This window comes from Papaver somniferum, chromosome 10 (genome assembly GCF_003573695.1).
Source record: "Papaver somniferum cultivar HN1 chromosome 10, ASM357369v1, whole genome shotgun sequence".
NCBI lineage: Eukaryota > Viridiplantae > Streptophyta > Magnoliopsida > Ranunculales > Papaveraceae > Papaver > Papaver somniferum.
Window position 1 is genome coordinate 86,377,150 of NC_039367.1, and position 15,785 is coordinate 86,392,934.

Below are 15,785 nucleotides of genomic sequence, written 5' to 3' on the forward strand. Positions count from 1 at the left end.
GCCAACAACTGTATAGGCCTGTTAATATGTTCTAATATCTGTTTATATTGACCTTTTATTGTGAAATTTATGACCAAATTCAGATTCTTTTAAATTTATGCTGTCTTTCAAATTTAACAGCCATACCAAAACTGAAATGTGCTTTAAAATCTAGTGTTCAGTTGGTATTTCTGTAGACCACGAAATCATCTCCAAATTAGGTCATAAGCTAGAACCCAAAAAAGAGTTTCGCGAAGAGAAATAAATCATGAAAAGATGCTTTCCCCGGTTTATATCGTCTTTTATTTCTTGATGGGGATCAATAAAGTATGTGATTACTATTTACAAAAACTTAGACTAGTATAGTTGAAGTTTATAAAAATGGCCTGCATTCCTCAACGACAGACTTGACAACCCCGAGGTTTCTGTAAATTCCACTCACTCTTGCATATGTTGCATTCGTTAAATCACGTTTGTAGCATTTACCAGCAACCTGCACAATGAGAATAATGAATAAGCAGATGATATTCATAGTAGAAATTGACAAAAAAAGTATTGCATTACCAGATAATTCAATCTTACAGCAGCTGCAATAATTCAATCTTACAGCAGCTGCAAATATAGCAATTAACATACCCAACAGACGAAAATCGTTCATAGAAACATGGAAATCGTGAATAGATAACTTTGCAGAAAGGAGAAAAGGTATACTTAACTCAAGCTCACAAACTAAGTACTACAAAGGTATCTTAGTAGTAAGATCGACCAAATCACAAACACAAGTGCAAGATTAAACACAAAAAAAATAAAGAAGAAGCCAAAAACATACCTATAACAAGTAGCTTAGATTTAGGAGTTCAAACAAAAAAGTAAGTGGAAAAAAACTCGGAAAGCCAAGCATAAGAAGAATATTGCATACTAACCGGCCAGCACTGTTTATCACATATGGACTAGCATGAGTGCAGAAACAACGGATGTAAGTAATACAAAAGAAAACATGACTTTATCATAATTGAAAGCAGGGCTTCTCACCAATATAACTGCAATTTATTAGATACACAAAGAAAACCTCAGATCAAGCGAGGCATGGTAGCTCATACGATATTCATGTGGTTACAGACAATGTCCCATATCAAGTTGGCGTAAGCTCAGAAGCCAAGTATAAGGAATATTTTAAATAAGAACCCAATATAATTATGTTGACATAACTCGGTCTGAAAGAAAAAAGAGGTGGCATCTTTGCTGTTTAAGTTAAGGAAGCAGATAACTCTGCCAATGGTTATAGCCAAATTAAGCATGTCTGAGCTTTCTTGTGTATCTTATTCTCATGCAAATTGTCTACACAGTTCAAATTAGACATTTTATCTTCCAATAAGGTCGACTTGCTTTTATGTACATCCTTAATTATTAAATAGATCATGCTGGGAGGTGAGCATGTATGTAGTCCATAGGTGTAGCTTACCGTGCCAAGTTGCCAGCACAGGGAAGGCAAATGATCAAGAATCTGGAAATCAAACCACTATTAGTATTCAAAGGCAGGACTTTATCCGATTGACGATAGCCACAAAGAGGAGACAAACTAAATTAACTAATTACAAGAACTCGTACATGGTTAATGGGAATGATATAAGCTGATACTGATGAGATAAACAGAAAGATAAATTAACCTCTTGATAATGAAAATAAGTAAGAACTAGTTAAGATATCTACATAGATAGATCAAAATCTGAGTTATTGCTGAATATTATACTATGCACGTAGAATATAACTTACCATTAATGCAGGCTCAATACTTTGTCTTTCCCCAAGTTGTCATGTACCTCATAATAAAAAATCCAGATTACAGTGGTTCTCTTGTCGAGGGATACACTACATTTTTCATAAATTGTATGCGTTAATACTATTTAAATTCACAAGTTACTAACACTAGGTTAGCTTGTTCACCTTCTCTTCATAAAATTAAAAGCCTAAGTTTCCTTTTCCTACTTGTAGACAACCTTTCAAAACCATAGATGCATATGAAAATAAGTTTAATATATTGAAAAAATACTTGATGAGATTGAAGTTCATATGTAAACAGAAAGATAAATTAACCTCTTGATAATGTTATCAAATTTAGAGGTTGCGGTTTTGCCACCAGCTGGATCTAGCCACCATGCCTTCTGAGCACTAAATTTAATAACCAATAAGACCCAATGATGTTGCCTGCAATAAACAAACACTAACGTTGAAACTTGAAAGATAAACATTTCCAACCTAAATCAAATCAAGACCAATGAGATGATCCAGTATACATATATATAAACATGTACACTTACTTCTTAAGATAAGGAAACACAAGAAACTCTTCATTTGCTTTGTTAAGCCAGGTGATGAGATCTAGAGTGAGTTTTGTCGAATTTGATGCCTTCGATTGTAGCGCTGCTGGATCCACAAAAGCAAATTTCTTTTGGTTTTTTGATGAAAGAAGTTTTTCGTGCAAAATCCTGGATAATAATACATGCGAAGGTATAAGATCATGGAAGAGCTGATCATAATACAATTGAAGGGACGCATTGCGAAAAAAGAGGGTTTAGAATAATCACTACGAAGTGCATTGAAACAAATCAAACCATTACATGAATCAAGAACTTCATAGCCTTTAAATGGAGATATTAAATTGAATCTTCTTGATTTGCTAAAGGGTGGTATGTCATGAGAATAACTCTGATCGTCATACTCTATATATTCTACAAGTCCAGATTCATGAAATAATACGAAACCCAACTTATCAGAATCAGAATCATGGATATAAGTTAAATGTATTTGAGGGAAGGACGGATGATGAACAATATGTATCCAAGATTTGGATACTAATTTGCATTTAAGAATTGATCGTGTTGGTAAACGAGTTAAGATCTCTAACCTCATCTCTTCTGTTAAACCATCAAAATTACCCATCAGAAATTTCTTGGTTTTGAACAGAGCAATTACTTTTTCCAGAGATATGTAGAGAAAAATCTTGGGTTTCAATTTTGATTGGGGGGAAAGAAAGATCTAGTATGATGGTGAGCTAAAAATTTTCTCTTGTATCTATCTAGTATCTACCCTGAAAAAAGGTTTTGGTTGCCAAAGGCATCTATTGTGGCCCAGCGGACGTCCCAACTTTGGTCTGAATATTTATAGCTTGATTATATAGTCTGTTAGGATACCGGAACTAGTAGCGTTTCCACTTCTCCATATTAGCACTTAAAAAACCTGGCGTCATTAGGGGTGTCCCTGAAAGGATTATGGGCGACTAATAAGACAAAATAGGATCACCTAAACCTAAAATGAAGCCATCCCTTATCTCTGAAATTTTGAAATGGCAATTATACCCTCCATAATCGGTAGATAAAACCACAATCGGTAGGTTAATTTGGCATGCTTCATTATATTTTCTATGATGCCCATAATCGGTAGTTAATTCCATAATCGGGTGTGTTTGGTGTAAACAATCGGTAGATATTCTCATTATTGGTAGTGTCGGTGTATATAATCAGTAGTAGACTTTATAATCGGACGTTAAGTCGTATATAGTTGATCTTAGGAAACTTTTTCCTATTTTTTGGTTTTAGTTTTTGGTGGGAGAGAAAGAAGAAGAAGTGAGAGTTTACCATTTTTCTTATATCAACAAGAAACATGGATGGCTATGAAGAAGAAGGCGAAGAACATAATGTTGAAGCTTCACTACCATATAGAGAAGATAATTTAGAGAGGAAACCCTAGACGACGCTTTCATGGAGGAAAACGGAGAATCACCCGAGATCGAAGCTAACGATGCATCTAACACACAAGTACTGTGTTAAGAAACTCATAACCCACTTTATATGCATTTGTATGAGTTTTCAAACGAGAAAATTCGATTTTTGCATGCATTGAATTCCATGAACTATCTAGAATCGGTTGATAATGTGGTTATATATCTATTGATTATTAATTACTGTGTAATATTATATATCGGTAAAATAGGGAACTTAGACTGCTATCGATTTCGAAAAACCTCCAGATTAAAAATTTGTAAAGCGAGCGTGATCTTATCATCTTAAGTAAGATAAAGGAGGAGGATCCGACAACCTTTCTTCTTTATCTACGATCAAGTGATCCCTAGCTACGATAAAAAAGGGCGGAATTGGATGGTAGAAAGGTTATGCAACAATCGAAGTGGATAAAGGAGTTACATGACTACACGTTGCGAAAGGAAGAAAAGGATGGTAAATTGGTACATATTTTATTGGCACATCCTTTGATGATCCAATTGGCACAATACTTTCATCAAATTTTGTTAATAGATGCAACTTATAAGACAACCAAATATAACATGTCGTCGTTGAACATTGCTTGCCACACTTCCGACAAAAACACGTTTACGATTGCATGGGGTTTAATGGATCACGATAACGACGCTACTTTTATTTGGATGTTGGAGACATTGAGGTCCATTTATAACGCCGAGGGTTTTCCAAGGGTTATTGTAACGGATAATAATCAAGCTTTAATGTATGCAATAGAGGTAGTGTTTTCGGAAGCCAGAAACTTGCAATGTGCATGACACATTCAATGCAACCTCCTATACAATTGCAAGCATCATATCCAATCTAAAAACCAAAGAAGGGTACCGAGAAAGGAAGAGAATGAACGTATTAGCAAATTAACTGTGGAAGAGTGGGAGGACGAGAAGAGGTTGTTTGAAGAAAAGTGGAAATATAAAGGAATAAAGTGGAAATTATTTATGAAAGCAAGGGACAAGATCGTTTGGTCGAAAACCGGGGACATTTATGGGCTTGATTTGAAGAAATTTGAGGATGAATGGGGCACGGACTATCAGAAACCCGTTGTGTATTGTAAAAAACAATGGTTGACACCGCATAAGGGGAGGTTTGTGTTTGCATGGACATATGAATATCGTAACTTTCAAGAACGAGGCGACAAGCATTGCGGGAGGGGTCTCATTGCCGATTAAAGAAAATATTAGTCGGTATTCAAAATGGAGTTGTGTCGATCCAAGAAGCAATCCCTGAATACACCAATCGAGATCTCATAAAGATTAGGTGTTGTATGCAATTTAGTGCACATAAATTCTCTGTGGAACATGATAAAGAAACATTTATTCTATGGGGCGTAGTTGATAAAGTTTCAAGATGGGAAAATAAACACATAATGAAACAATTGAAGTTATATATAGCTTACAATGATGAGAATACAGTTTGTGTTTCCAAGGATATGATAGGTATTGGAATCCCGTGTAGTCATATGTTCTCCACAGACTTCCGCAATTTTGCAACATAGTCTTTTTCAGGTGCGGTTCAATGTTGAATAGACTCTATAACAAATGTAGATTTTCAACATATCAATATAAGAGACATATTACATAAAGTTCGCGTGAACACTTGAGTTTCATGCACAATAATACCTTAATACAATCCCACAATGCATTTTTCTGTGTAGTGTTGACATTATTCCACGAGTCAATATGAATCGGGATAAGTATCCTCTCCATTGATCCCATATAACTAGGAATCTTTGCTTGGTTCGTCACCCGAGGCAAACGGTGATCATTCAAAAGTATATCTTGTTTGTCTGGATTATTGTTTTTCACCAGAGTTGGTAACCTTAAAACACTCCGTGTGTTTTTCTTCTTAGCTATAACAAATAAACCTATACTTAAATCACTACTATACATTTAAACTGATTGCATGACAGTGGCATATTTCAGAACAAAAATGAAAAGTTATGCAACAAATTGAAGGAAAACAAATAAAAAATAAACTAATATTTTATTACCCATTGAACTGCTACCAAGTTGGAGTTGTACATCATCCATTCCTAGAAAAGAAGAGACTTCTAGATCCAGATATAAGAAGAGAGAGCGGAAACCAATTACAAGGATTACAGACCAAATATAAAGACTATACATATCGACAAAAATAGACAATAGTCAGATACCACATGACTCTAAATATATGCAATCGCAGAAATAAACATTCAACTCTTATAGACATTTTAACAAACACCTAATTGTATAAATATCCCTAAAACCAAAAGAGCAGAAAATTTTTTTACATGAAAACCACTTAGGGTTTTTCACCATAAAACAGATTTCATAAACTAAAGTTTAGTATAATGATTTGAAAAGGTAAGATTGATATGCAAACCTGCAATGGTGTTGAGGTCGATTCAAAGCAGTCAACAAATGAAAAAAAGTCTAGATGGTGAAGAGAAGAATAAGGCAAAAGAATATGGGATCTGTTATATAAGAGATTTTATCGATGAAAATACCAAAACAGAAAGCCATTAGGCACCAGAAATATTGTAAAATTTGAGTGACGAAAAGATTTTGTGAGCGGGAATGAAAGATTTTGTGGGAGGGAATGTAAAAGAATATGGGATTTGTTATATAAGATATTTTATCGATGAAAATACCAAAAAGATAGCCTTTAGGCACCAGAAATAATGGAAAATTTGAGCGACGAAAAAAATGTGTGGGCAGAAATGAAAGGTTTAGTGGGAGAAATACATCCCTTCTGTGTTTTGGATAGAGCCGCGATGAATATGTAGTTTCCTTGGGGCCTACTGAGTTTCCAAGGATTTTAGAAAAGACTGACTGAAATAGGGCCACAATAATCAAACTTGGATAAAAAAAACCCAGCACATTTTATATGATTTATAAATAAATGTCTTTTTTAATAACATACCTTGTACCCTTTTATCCCACCATTTTTAAGCTCATTCTCAAGAAAATAAAGATAACGATGCTAATAGAAATGAAGATGCCAACTATATTCATGAAATGTTGTAACAATAGTAGCTTCAATGATACTTTCAAAATAAAAAGAAAATTCACGCAAAGAAAATCAAGTACTGTCTGGTGAGAGAAAACATATATTCTTTTCAGTCATCATCGTCGTTTGCTTCAATTTCCATTGAACTGTAACCGTCGTCCATGGAACTGTCATCATCCAATGATCCATCCTCGTCGATCGGGTTGTCATCTTGCAGGCGTGTTTTCTTCTATTCCTTGGAAATATCTTCAATCCATATACCGTCATTGTTATAACACATGTAAGCATACTGAGAATCATCACCTATTTCGAAAGAACCCTCCTTAGGAACAATATTTTCAAAACTGGGATTACCCTCCAACGCCAGTAACTCTTCCACCTCAACATTCATCTATATCTCTTTCACGTGTTGATATGACAATCGAACAATTAGAATAACTTCGGTCTTCTACATAGAAAACTTATTTTGCTTGGGAAGCCATAATGAAGGGGTCAGCTTTATGACCTAACCTCTCAAGTTCAACTCGTCTGAAACCCAATTTATCTATCTTTACTGCCCTATTTTGCACCCAGTTACACTTGAATAAGGGTACCCTTATCATTTGATAATCAAGAATCCATATATCCTTGATCACACCGTAGTAATTGTTGTCTTCCGCGTCCACTAAGCATACTCCACTGTTTTGGGTAACTGTTCTATCATCACGAGCCTTTGTGTGAAAACGACATCCATTTGATTTGAATCTTTCATTTTAGTATTTGGCTACTTGGTCCAGATGCTATCCATCTCAATTCTTCAGATATAATATTATCAAGATCCTTTCGTTCTTCTTCAACCTGTAAATTATCATATCAATGAATATTCACCGTAAACAATCCAATTCAAAACACCAATGGATATTCACTGCAAACACTTTTTCACAATACGAAAAATGAAGAGCATTCTTAATTTTTCATGTAACCAATCTTGGAATGTTTGACAATACTGTTTCTCCAACCATTTTTATGTTTCATGTGAAAATTTATCTTTCAAACAAGACATGTGTAACCTGAAATATGAATGTGTATATCAGAGAGAGTGAACACATTTCGATTACTAGGAAATAGAGGTGCACAAATGGTTTCATTAATTCTTAAACAGTAAACATGTTTCTAATATTGGTATAAATGTTTGTTTAAAATTTACACGACAAACAAACTTCTCAGGATAGATTTGTGTCTTACCAATAAGATTGACTCAAGATCCTTCCAATGAACCAGCAAAACCCAATTAAATACATAATGTATAAGAAAAAGAGAATAAGCGTTTATTGAAAAACCTTGTTATCAGAAATCAAAAACAATAAGTTCACGAAGTCAAGTTCTTACTCAAAGTAGGGTTCCACGACTGCTGTGTTATTTAGTACGGTTTGGTGTGCCTTCCGCATCACTGGTCCATTAACATGAAGATCAACAAACATGCACTTTGATAATGGCTACCCGTCAGAAAGAAGGCTCGTGCCACCAAAATTTTCGGTTGTTGTTGCAGTACCAATAATAGGAATAACAATAGTTACAACATTTTTGAAGTACTCAGTGCAAAACTCAACTGCCTCATCTGCAATATAAGCCTTAGCGATGCAACCTTCTATACGGTTCCGATTTCGAACATAGCCTTTCAAAACCTTCATAAACCTTTCAAAAGGGTACATCCATCGGAAGAAAACTGGCCCACATAATTGAACTTCCCGAACCAAATGGACAGTTAAATGAACCATGATGTCAAAAAACGACGGGAGAAAATATTATTCCAATAAGCACAAGGTAACAACCAAGTCCTCTTGTATTTGAGTCAGGCGCATGACATCAACCTCCATGCAGAAGATTTCCTTTTAAAAAAAACATAACCTGATTATAGCATTTCTCACATGCTCAGGAAAAATGGACCTTATAGCTAACAGAAGAAATTGTTGCATAAGCATGTGATAGTCATGCGATTTTAGACCATACAGCTTTAAATTTGTCATCGATACCCGGTTTTTAAAATTCGAACTGTAAACTTCTGGGACCTTCAATTCAGACAAGGTTTTACAGAACTTAATCTTTTCCTCCTTTGTCAATGTGAAACATGCCGGTGGAAGGTACGCCTTCTTTCCATTTTCTTTAGGTGCCAATTCAGGCCTCATTCCTAAATCCTCAAGGTCTTTTCGAGCATTATAACCATCTTTTGTTTTTTAGGTAGTTTAGCAACGTCCAAAAAATACTCTCGCCTATGTTTCTGTCCGTGTGCATGACATTTAGACAATGTCGGACAAGCAGGTACTTCCAGTATGCTAGTTCAAAGAAAATTGAATTCTTCTTCCAATAGACGGGTTTACATTTCGTTGTCTTACCCCACACGTTCTGAATGCCTTCAACCTGCCTAAGTACTTCTTCACCGTCGTAAGGTTTTGGAGATGTACCTAACTTTTGTTGACCATGAAAAGCCTTTTTATCCAATCTAAACTTGTGTTTTCTCGAAAGAAATTTCCTATGACTTTGATAAACATTTTTCACGGGGTATTTCAGCCTGATGGAAGAAGTACGTTCATTACAAATTGGACAAGCATTATATCCTCCTTTAGGGCTTCCAGACAGATTAACATATGCCGGGAAGTCACTGATCGTCCAAAGAAGTACATCCTTGATATTGAAGTTCTCCTCCTTGTAGGCATCATAAAATTCCACACCTTCATCCCATAATTTCTGTAGATCCTCTATAAGAGGGACAAAAAAACATCTATATCGTTTCCGGGCTGTTTAGGACCAGATATCAACATCGTCAGCATAATAAATTTCCTTTTCATGAATAATTTAAGTGGAAGGTTATAGATAGCCAACATTACCGTCCAACAACTATAATTGCCTCCAACAGAACTATTTGGATTGAACCCATCTGTAGAAAGAGTTAACCTCAGATTTCGGGGTTCTTTAGCGAACTCTGGCCATTTATTATCAACTAGTTTCCATGCCGGGGAGTCAAATGGATGACGAAGTTTACCATCTTCAACTCTTGGGAGGCTATGATATATCAAGTGTTTTGATGTCTTTGGTGAGCGAAACATCCTTCGAAATCTAGGAATAGGTGAAAAATACCACATTACTTTCTCAGGCACCCCTTTAGGTTTGTGGATGATTATTATGATAGAGTTTTTGATAAGATTTCTTCAAAAGGGTTCATTCTAGAAAAGAAATTGGATTTATCTAGTGGGCATGAAGAGGATTTGGTATGCTTTAAAAAATTCAAGCTTGGAAATATCTTTGATGGTCTTGGTCAAGGATTTGATTCTCTTACAAGTATTTTCTACGCCAATATTCATGATGTTGATTACAACAAGATGGAATTCAAATCCATGATTGGTAGAGAAAGGTTTGTTGTTGATAGAGAACTAATTTCAAGGATTACCAAAATTTCGTTGGGGAACGTACGGCTCCCTAGACCAAGTGATGCACGTCCATCTTGTGATGGTATCTCGGTTGGACTTTGTGGGAAGAAGGTCGCTTGGAGTCAAGGAAAGTTCCCAACTAATGATCTTAGTATTGCCTTGATGGCTTTTGGAAAACTTGGTATCCCCAATATTTGTCCCTCCACTATTGAAAATTATTGGTGGAGTCACGAGTTTGTGGAATTGGTATATTTCCTTAATTCGGGTATTCCTAGTCTCGATGTTTGTAGTTTCATTATCTTTCAAATGATTTCAATGACTTCACCCGTGAAGATGTTGGGCTATCCTTGCTTAATTAGTCAAATTTACCGTGATCGTGAATGTGATTCTATTGTAAATTCTCTTGGGATCCCCAAACCGGTTCGTCCATGTACTTTTAGGCGCATAAGGGAAAATGCTTGCAAGCGACAAAGAATTGTTTCTATTGATTTTAGTGACCCTACTATCATGAACTTCCTTCTAAATATTCATAAAGGCGTATGTAAGGTTGATTCAAGAGTGAAGTGTGTTCAAGAACAATTGTCCGTGGTTGCAACGAAGTTTCCCGAGCTCGAGGAAGAATTGAGTATCTCCGATGAGGAAGAAGATGTATGATGTGTTTTTGTTTCCTAGTATGTCTTCTTTTTGGACTAGTTGGAAGAATAACTAGTGTTTTGAATAGCGAAGATTGTGACTATACATAGCTATTTTTTGTTTTCATCTTCTTGTGTTATTTTTTAGGTTTATTAGTTTTAAATTCTAAAAAATATTTGGAGGATGATGTTATTATAGTATTTGATTTTGAAGTATTGCAATATTTTTATGGGATATGTATTGTTTGCGTCCGTGAACTTGAAGGTCCCACATGTTTTCAAAAGTAAAGTCGTTCATAACTTGATATTCGTATTGATGAAAGGACGAATGGACTTTTGACAAATACAAAATTTAAGCTTATGCGGTCATTTATTTGATGGAAAATATGATAAAATCTTTTGTGTGACAAGGATAAAGTCTATTACGTTTTCATGCATATAATAATAGAAAATAGATTCGATCCTTGTATGTTATCCACGGTATTGATGTTCATTGATCCATTTTATTATGTATTACCGCGAAGGCTCCGTTGTGTGTCTTATGTTGAGCACGATACAACTAAGTCGATTATTCTTATTGGCTTGGTTGTTTGTTCCGTAAGATGCTATATGTTGGGCATTATGAACTAAATTAATCATCTTGATTAGTTATTTAGTTATTTGCTCCGAAAGTCTTTTTTTATCGAGCAAAACAATTGACAGTTAAATTGGTTACTTTGGTGGTTAGTTTGGTTGTGTTTTATAATTAGATTAATTATAGGTTATCTTGTATTAATCTAGTTGAGTATTCATATATTCCACAGATACTTGTGTTGAGTATATGAACGACTATACTAATCATGTTTTATTGGTTAATGTACTCGTATATTGATAGACACATTTATGTGTCTAATATGTCACAATTATATGTATTCTTAGTGTTCGATTTTATACTTATAATGTTATTTTATGTCTTTTTAGGAATTTTTAGAGAAATAAAATCTTGCGGCGAAATGGCTCGAAAAGTAGTGTTTTACACCCCGGAGAATATTACTAAGGGCACCCCAAAAATGTACCGGAAGCGTCCCAGAAATGTCCCGGAGAAACCCCAGAAAAATTACTATTTCCACCCAAAAATTACTATTTCCACCCCAATTGCTATTAACACCCCAGCTCTGGTTAAGGGGCACCCTTCTTCATTTGAAAATTTGAATTTTGGAGGAAAAATTGGTGAATAGTGCTGTCAAATTAGGGTTTGGATTTTGGAGGTCTTATAGTGAGACTAAACAGCTAAAAATCATTGGGTATCTTCCATTGAGCTTAACAGAGATGGTAATGTGATCGAATTCAGTTATAATTGGCTGGATAATCACCAATTGATCAAAACAGCAAGAACAATTTTGGCGGGAAAAGAAAATTCAAATTTACGTTTTGGCGGGAAAAATTCATTTCAGAACTGTCAGATTCTTGATCGAGAAAATGAAGGTGTTCTGGTGCGATTCAATGGCTGAAATTCTGTGGGAAGTTGTGATTTATCCTAAGAAAGACATTTTGGGTGGCGGGTTTGATTGGAATTTGCTGGAAAGCTCGGTTTGATTCACGAGCTCAAAACAGAGCAACATGTCCTGTAACATGAGTTAGAGTGTGTGTTTGCCGTGCATGGAGTGTTTTGGAGGAGTTCGATGACTTATGAGGCATGTAGAAGGTGATTTGGAGCATGCAGGATCAAATTTAACGTGTGTATAAGCTAAAAATGGAAAGTTTTTGATATTATTGGCAGCGGAGAATAATGGGATTGATGGAAGAATATACGCAACTAATGGTCGGATTTTTGGCTCTAAAACGCTATAAATATGAGTCTAAGTTGCATAACGAATTCCAGAGGGGTTTACTCTTGTCCAGACGGAGAATTAGGAGTTGAGAAAATCAAAATAAAAACACACAGTGCAAAAGCTTCCTGCTGGTGCGAGAGAGGAAGAACGCGAAGAACAGATTTGCAACAACGGTCGTTCTTTGCGAACGTCTGCGACACTCAGGCGTGGGTCGCATTCAACCAAAGAACAGCGCTCTTGTGACGGCAATTTGTAACCTTTATAGGCGTTGCAAATCCGATTATATTTACATTTTCTCTTGATTGTAAACAACCTTTGAGTATCAATGAATCTATTTGGGAGGTTTTTCATCATGAGTAGCTAAACCCAATCCCAGGGATGATGGAGGAAGCCTTTCTCGCAATATTTATGTGGTAATTTTTATTTGATTAATTTTTTCAATATTTATATGTGATTAATTTATTTGAAAATAAATGATTTAAATGATTTTTATTAATTAAATATATTTTCTCTTGATAATACATGCTTAGTTTTATACTCTTGATGTATTATGCTTGCGATTAATCTTTGATATTTTGAGAATCTACTTGTGGCAATATTTAGAATCAAAACAATTGTTAAATTTGCATAATAAAAAAATAAATTAAATTACATAAATATTGTTGAAAGGTGGAATCATCACCTCTATTTTCTCCATAAAAATTTATATCTCTTGTTAATTAAATTTTCTACATTTCTAAAATTTATTTAAATCTAAAAAAAAAAATCATTCTCTTCACAAGTTTGAAAAGAACTCAGTTTTTAATCACTATTACTACCACTTTTGAAATACATCAAATTTTTGGCGCCACCGACGCGGACCTGTGCTTAGGTAGATTTTTTTTTTTAGGTTTATTCTTTTATTTTTTCCTTTTTACTTTGTCTTTTTGTCTTTGATTTACAGGTTCGAAGTGGAGTACTAAGGACTTTTGAAGGAAAAGCTTAAAGCGAAAGGAGCGAAAGAAGAATATTTTTTTTTTATTTTATAAAAAAGTGAGCTTTGTATTTTTTATTTTTTTTTAGATTTTATTTTTCTTAGACTTTATTTTTCTTTTGCACTTTATTTTTTTTATGGACTTTGGACTTTAAATTTTGGGACATTATTTTTTTTATACCCTACAGAAGGTTACCCTTAAATATAAACTGTGGGCAGGGAAGGACGACGATTACTATATCGTCTCGGCCCCTCGGGTTCGGACATGACATAAGAGTCGTGGCCCGAGTCGACTTCAACGGTTCATCCCCCGTCTGGTACGGGAGGTAAGTCCAATCGAAACATTCGCGAATCTCCTGCAAGCGGGTTACTGTATTCCTTAAGGTGATCATTGATTGAGGACGAAATTGGACTGTTTTTAAATTCCTAGTAAAGGGAAAGGCCTGGCCAAAACAAGATAAGTGTTCGGATTTCATCACCGCTCCCTTCTTGCCCGCCTTAGGAGAACGAAACCTAACGAGAACCCAAGCTTAAAACTTGATTAGAACGAGACCAATAGGGTAACACGCTTATTAGGAAAAAATTTCGAAGGATATTGGTTACTTTCTTAAGCACACCTCAAAGTTCAAGAAGGTTATTGTGAGTTGAAACATACCGCCTTGTAACTCCGGTGAGGCCTTGGGTATCAAAGCTCCATTGAGCTTCCCTCGCCTCAGTTTCCTCACATTAGCTCGGATTGATTCTAGAGGGGTTTGCTCAAACTGTAACGAATTCCCCTTCGAGAGATAGAAGCAAGTCTAGAAACAATCTAAGTGGAGCCATCATGCTTTTTGTTTGCTAGAAATCTTTAGGTTTTCTTTGGTGGAGTCGAGTCAGCCTGTTGTGTGTTTGCTAGAACAACCTTCCTTGTTAGGATTTTTTTAGTGTATGCCCGATTTTGTTAATATGGCTTGGAAAAGAGATACTCTAAGTTGATTGATTAGCGATAAACCTAGTAGTTCTTCTGATATAAACAGGGAGCTCGAAGATTCTTCTTTTGAGAGCCCTGTTTTTGGAAACTTCAGTTTTGAAAATTTATCTTTGAGTGACAAAAGTACTCCTGTTGCGCCAAAGATGGCAACTTTGAAAGACTACATGTTTCCAACTAGGACCAACCGACCTTCGTGTATTAAATTGCCTGCCACTATGACACATTATGAGATAAAACCTAGTATTATAAATATGGTTCCTATATTTTTAGGAAAGGACGGTGAGAACCCTTATTTTCATATAAAGAACTTTGAGGAAATTTGCGGAACAATCAGAATTAAAGACCTTAGTGATGAAATCCTAAAACTTAGGATGTTTCGTTTTTCCTTAAAGGATAGGGAAAAGTCATGGTTGCATAACCTGCCGTCCGAATCAATAGAAAATTGGAATGAACTCACTGTTGCGTTCTACCTGAAATGGTATCCTAAGCATAGAACTGCATCTGTTAGGCAGAAAATTAGTTCTAGTATGCAACAAGAAGGAGAATCTCTTTATAGGTTTTTAGAGAGATTCAATGATCTCTTGTCACAATGTCCCCACCATGGGTTTGATAAAATGAAACTAATAACCATCCTTTATGAAGGTCTAGACTATTCGACCAAAGCCATGGTTGAATCTCTATGTGCTGGTGGGTTCACAAGTAAAAGTGCTGAAGATGCATATACCTTCTTAGAAGATGTAGCTGAAAAATCGGGAATCTAGTGTTGAACCCCCTAGAAGACTCTTGGTCAATAAGAGTAGCACTAATGTAGTGGATACTAGCTATGGGCCAGAGGCTAAGTTTGCTGCTTTGTCTAGATGGTTAGAGGCCCTGGAATTAAATCAGCCAACCATAGGCCTCATATGGAACCTCATGGTAGGAATAGAGCCTCTCAAGTCTCTAGTTGTGGAATAGAACCCAATGATGCTTTTTGGGAAGGTCAGGATAGTGAGGAGCAAGCCAATGTTGTCTATAACAACTCTAGGTTTGAAAACCGTCATAAGTTTGACCCGTACTCAGAAACCTACAATCCTTGTTGGAGAAACCATCCGAATTTCTCTTGGTTTAAGGGACAGAATCAAGGCCAATCTAGTAATTCTCAGCCTCCCCCAGGATTTGGTTTTAAGAACTCTTCAGATCAAACTCAGTTTCAGAATACTTCCGAGAAAAATATTTC

At 35.6% G+C, this 15,785-nt stretch overlaps 1 protein-coding gene across 2 annotated transcripts; it reads right to left on the reverse strand.

Annotated features, from left to right (window-relative positions):
* Nucleotides 1-105: 105 nt before the first annotated feature.
* LOC113317346 lies at nt 106-3,107 on the reverse strand. 2 transcript variants are annotated; one of them, XR_003343458.1, is made up of 6 exons: nt 2,885-3,107; nt 2,298-2,465; nt 2,074-2,184; nt 1,753-1,848; nt 1,442-1,483; nt 106-472 (listed from the first exon to the last, which is right to left on the reverse strand). XR_003343458.1 is itself a non-coding variant. In XM_026565473.1 (5 exons), the coding sequence occupies exons 1-4, from the start codon at nt 2,917-2,919 to the stop codon at nt 1,755-1,757; spliced, it is 408 nt and encodes a 135-aa protein (XP_026421258.1). In that variant the 5' UTR covers nt 2,920-3,107; the 3' UTR covers nt 106-472; nt 1,753-1,754. The 2 variants fall into 2 exon arrangements, 1 of the variants encoding a protein (XP_026421258.1); XM_026565473.1 differs by lacking the exon at nt 1,442-1,483.
* Between the last annotated feature and the right edge of the window lie 12,678 nt (nt 3,108-15,785).

Bases quoted from the DNA above. Each gene is read 5' to 3' on its own strand.
- LOC113317346 (XM_026565473.1), bottom strand. From the start codon at position 2,919: ATGGGTAATTTTGATGGTTTAACAGAAGAGATGAG. The intron at 2,466-2,884 runs GTTAGAGATCTT...ATTATTATCCAG, and splicing joins GGTTTAACAGAAGAGATGAG to GATTTTGCACGAAAAACTTC. The intron at 2,185-2,297 runs GTAAGTGTACAT...TGTTTATTGCAG, and splicing joins GTGTTTCCTTATCTTAAGAA to GCAACATCATTGGGTCTTAT.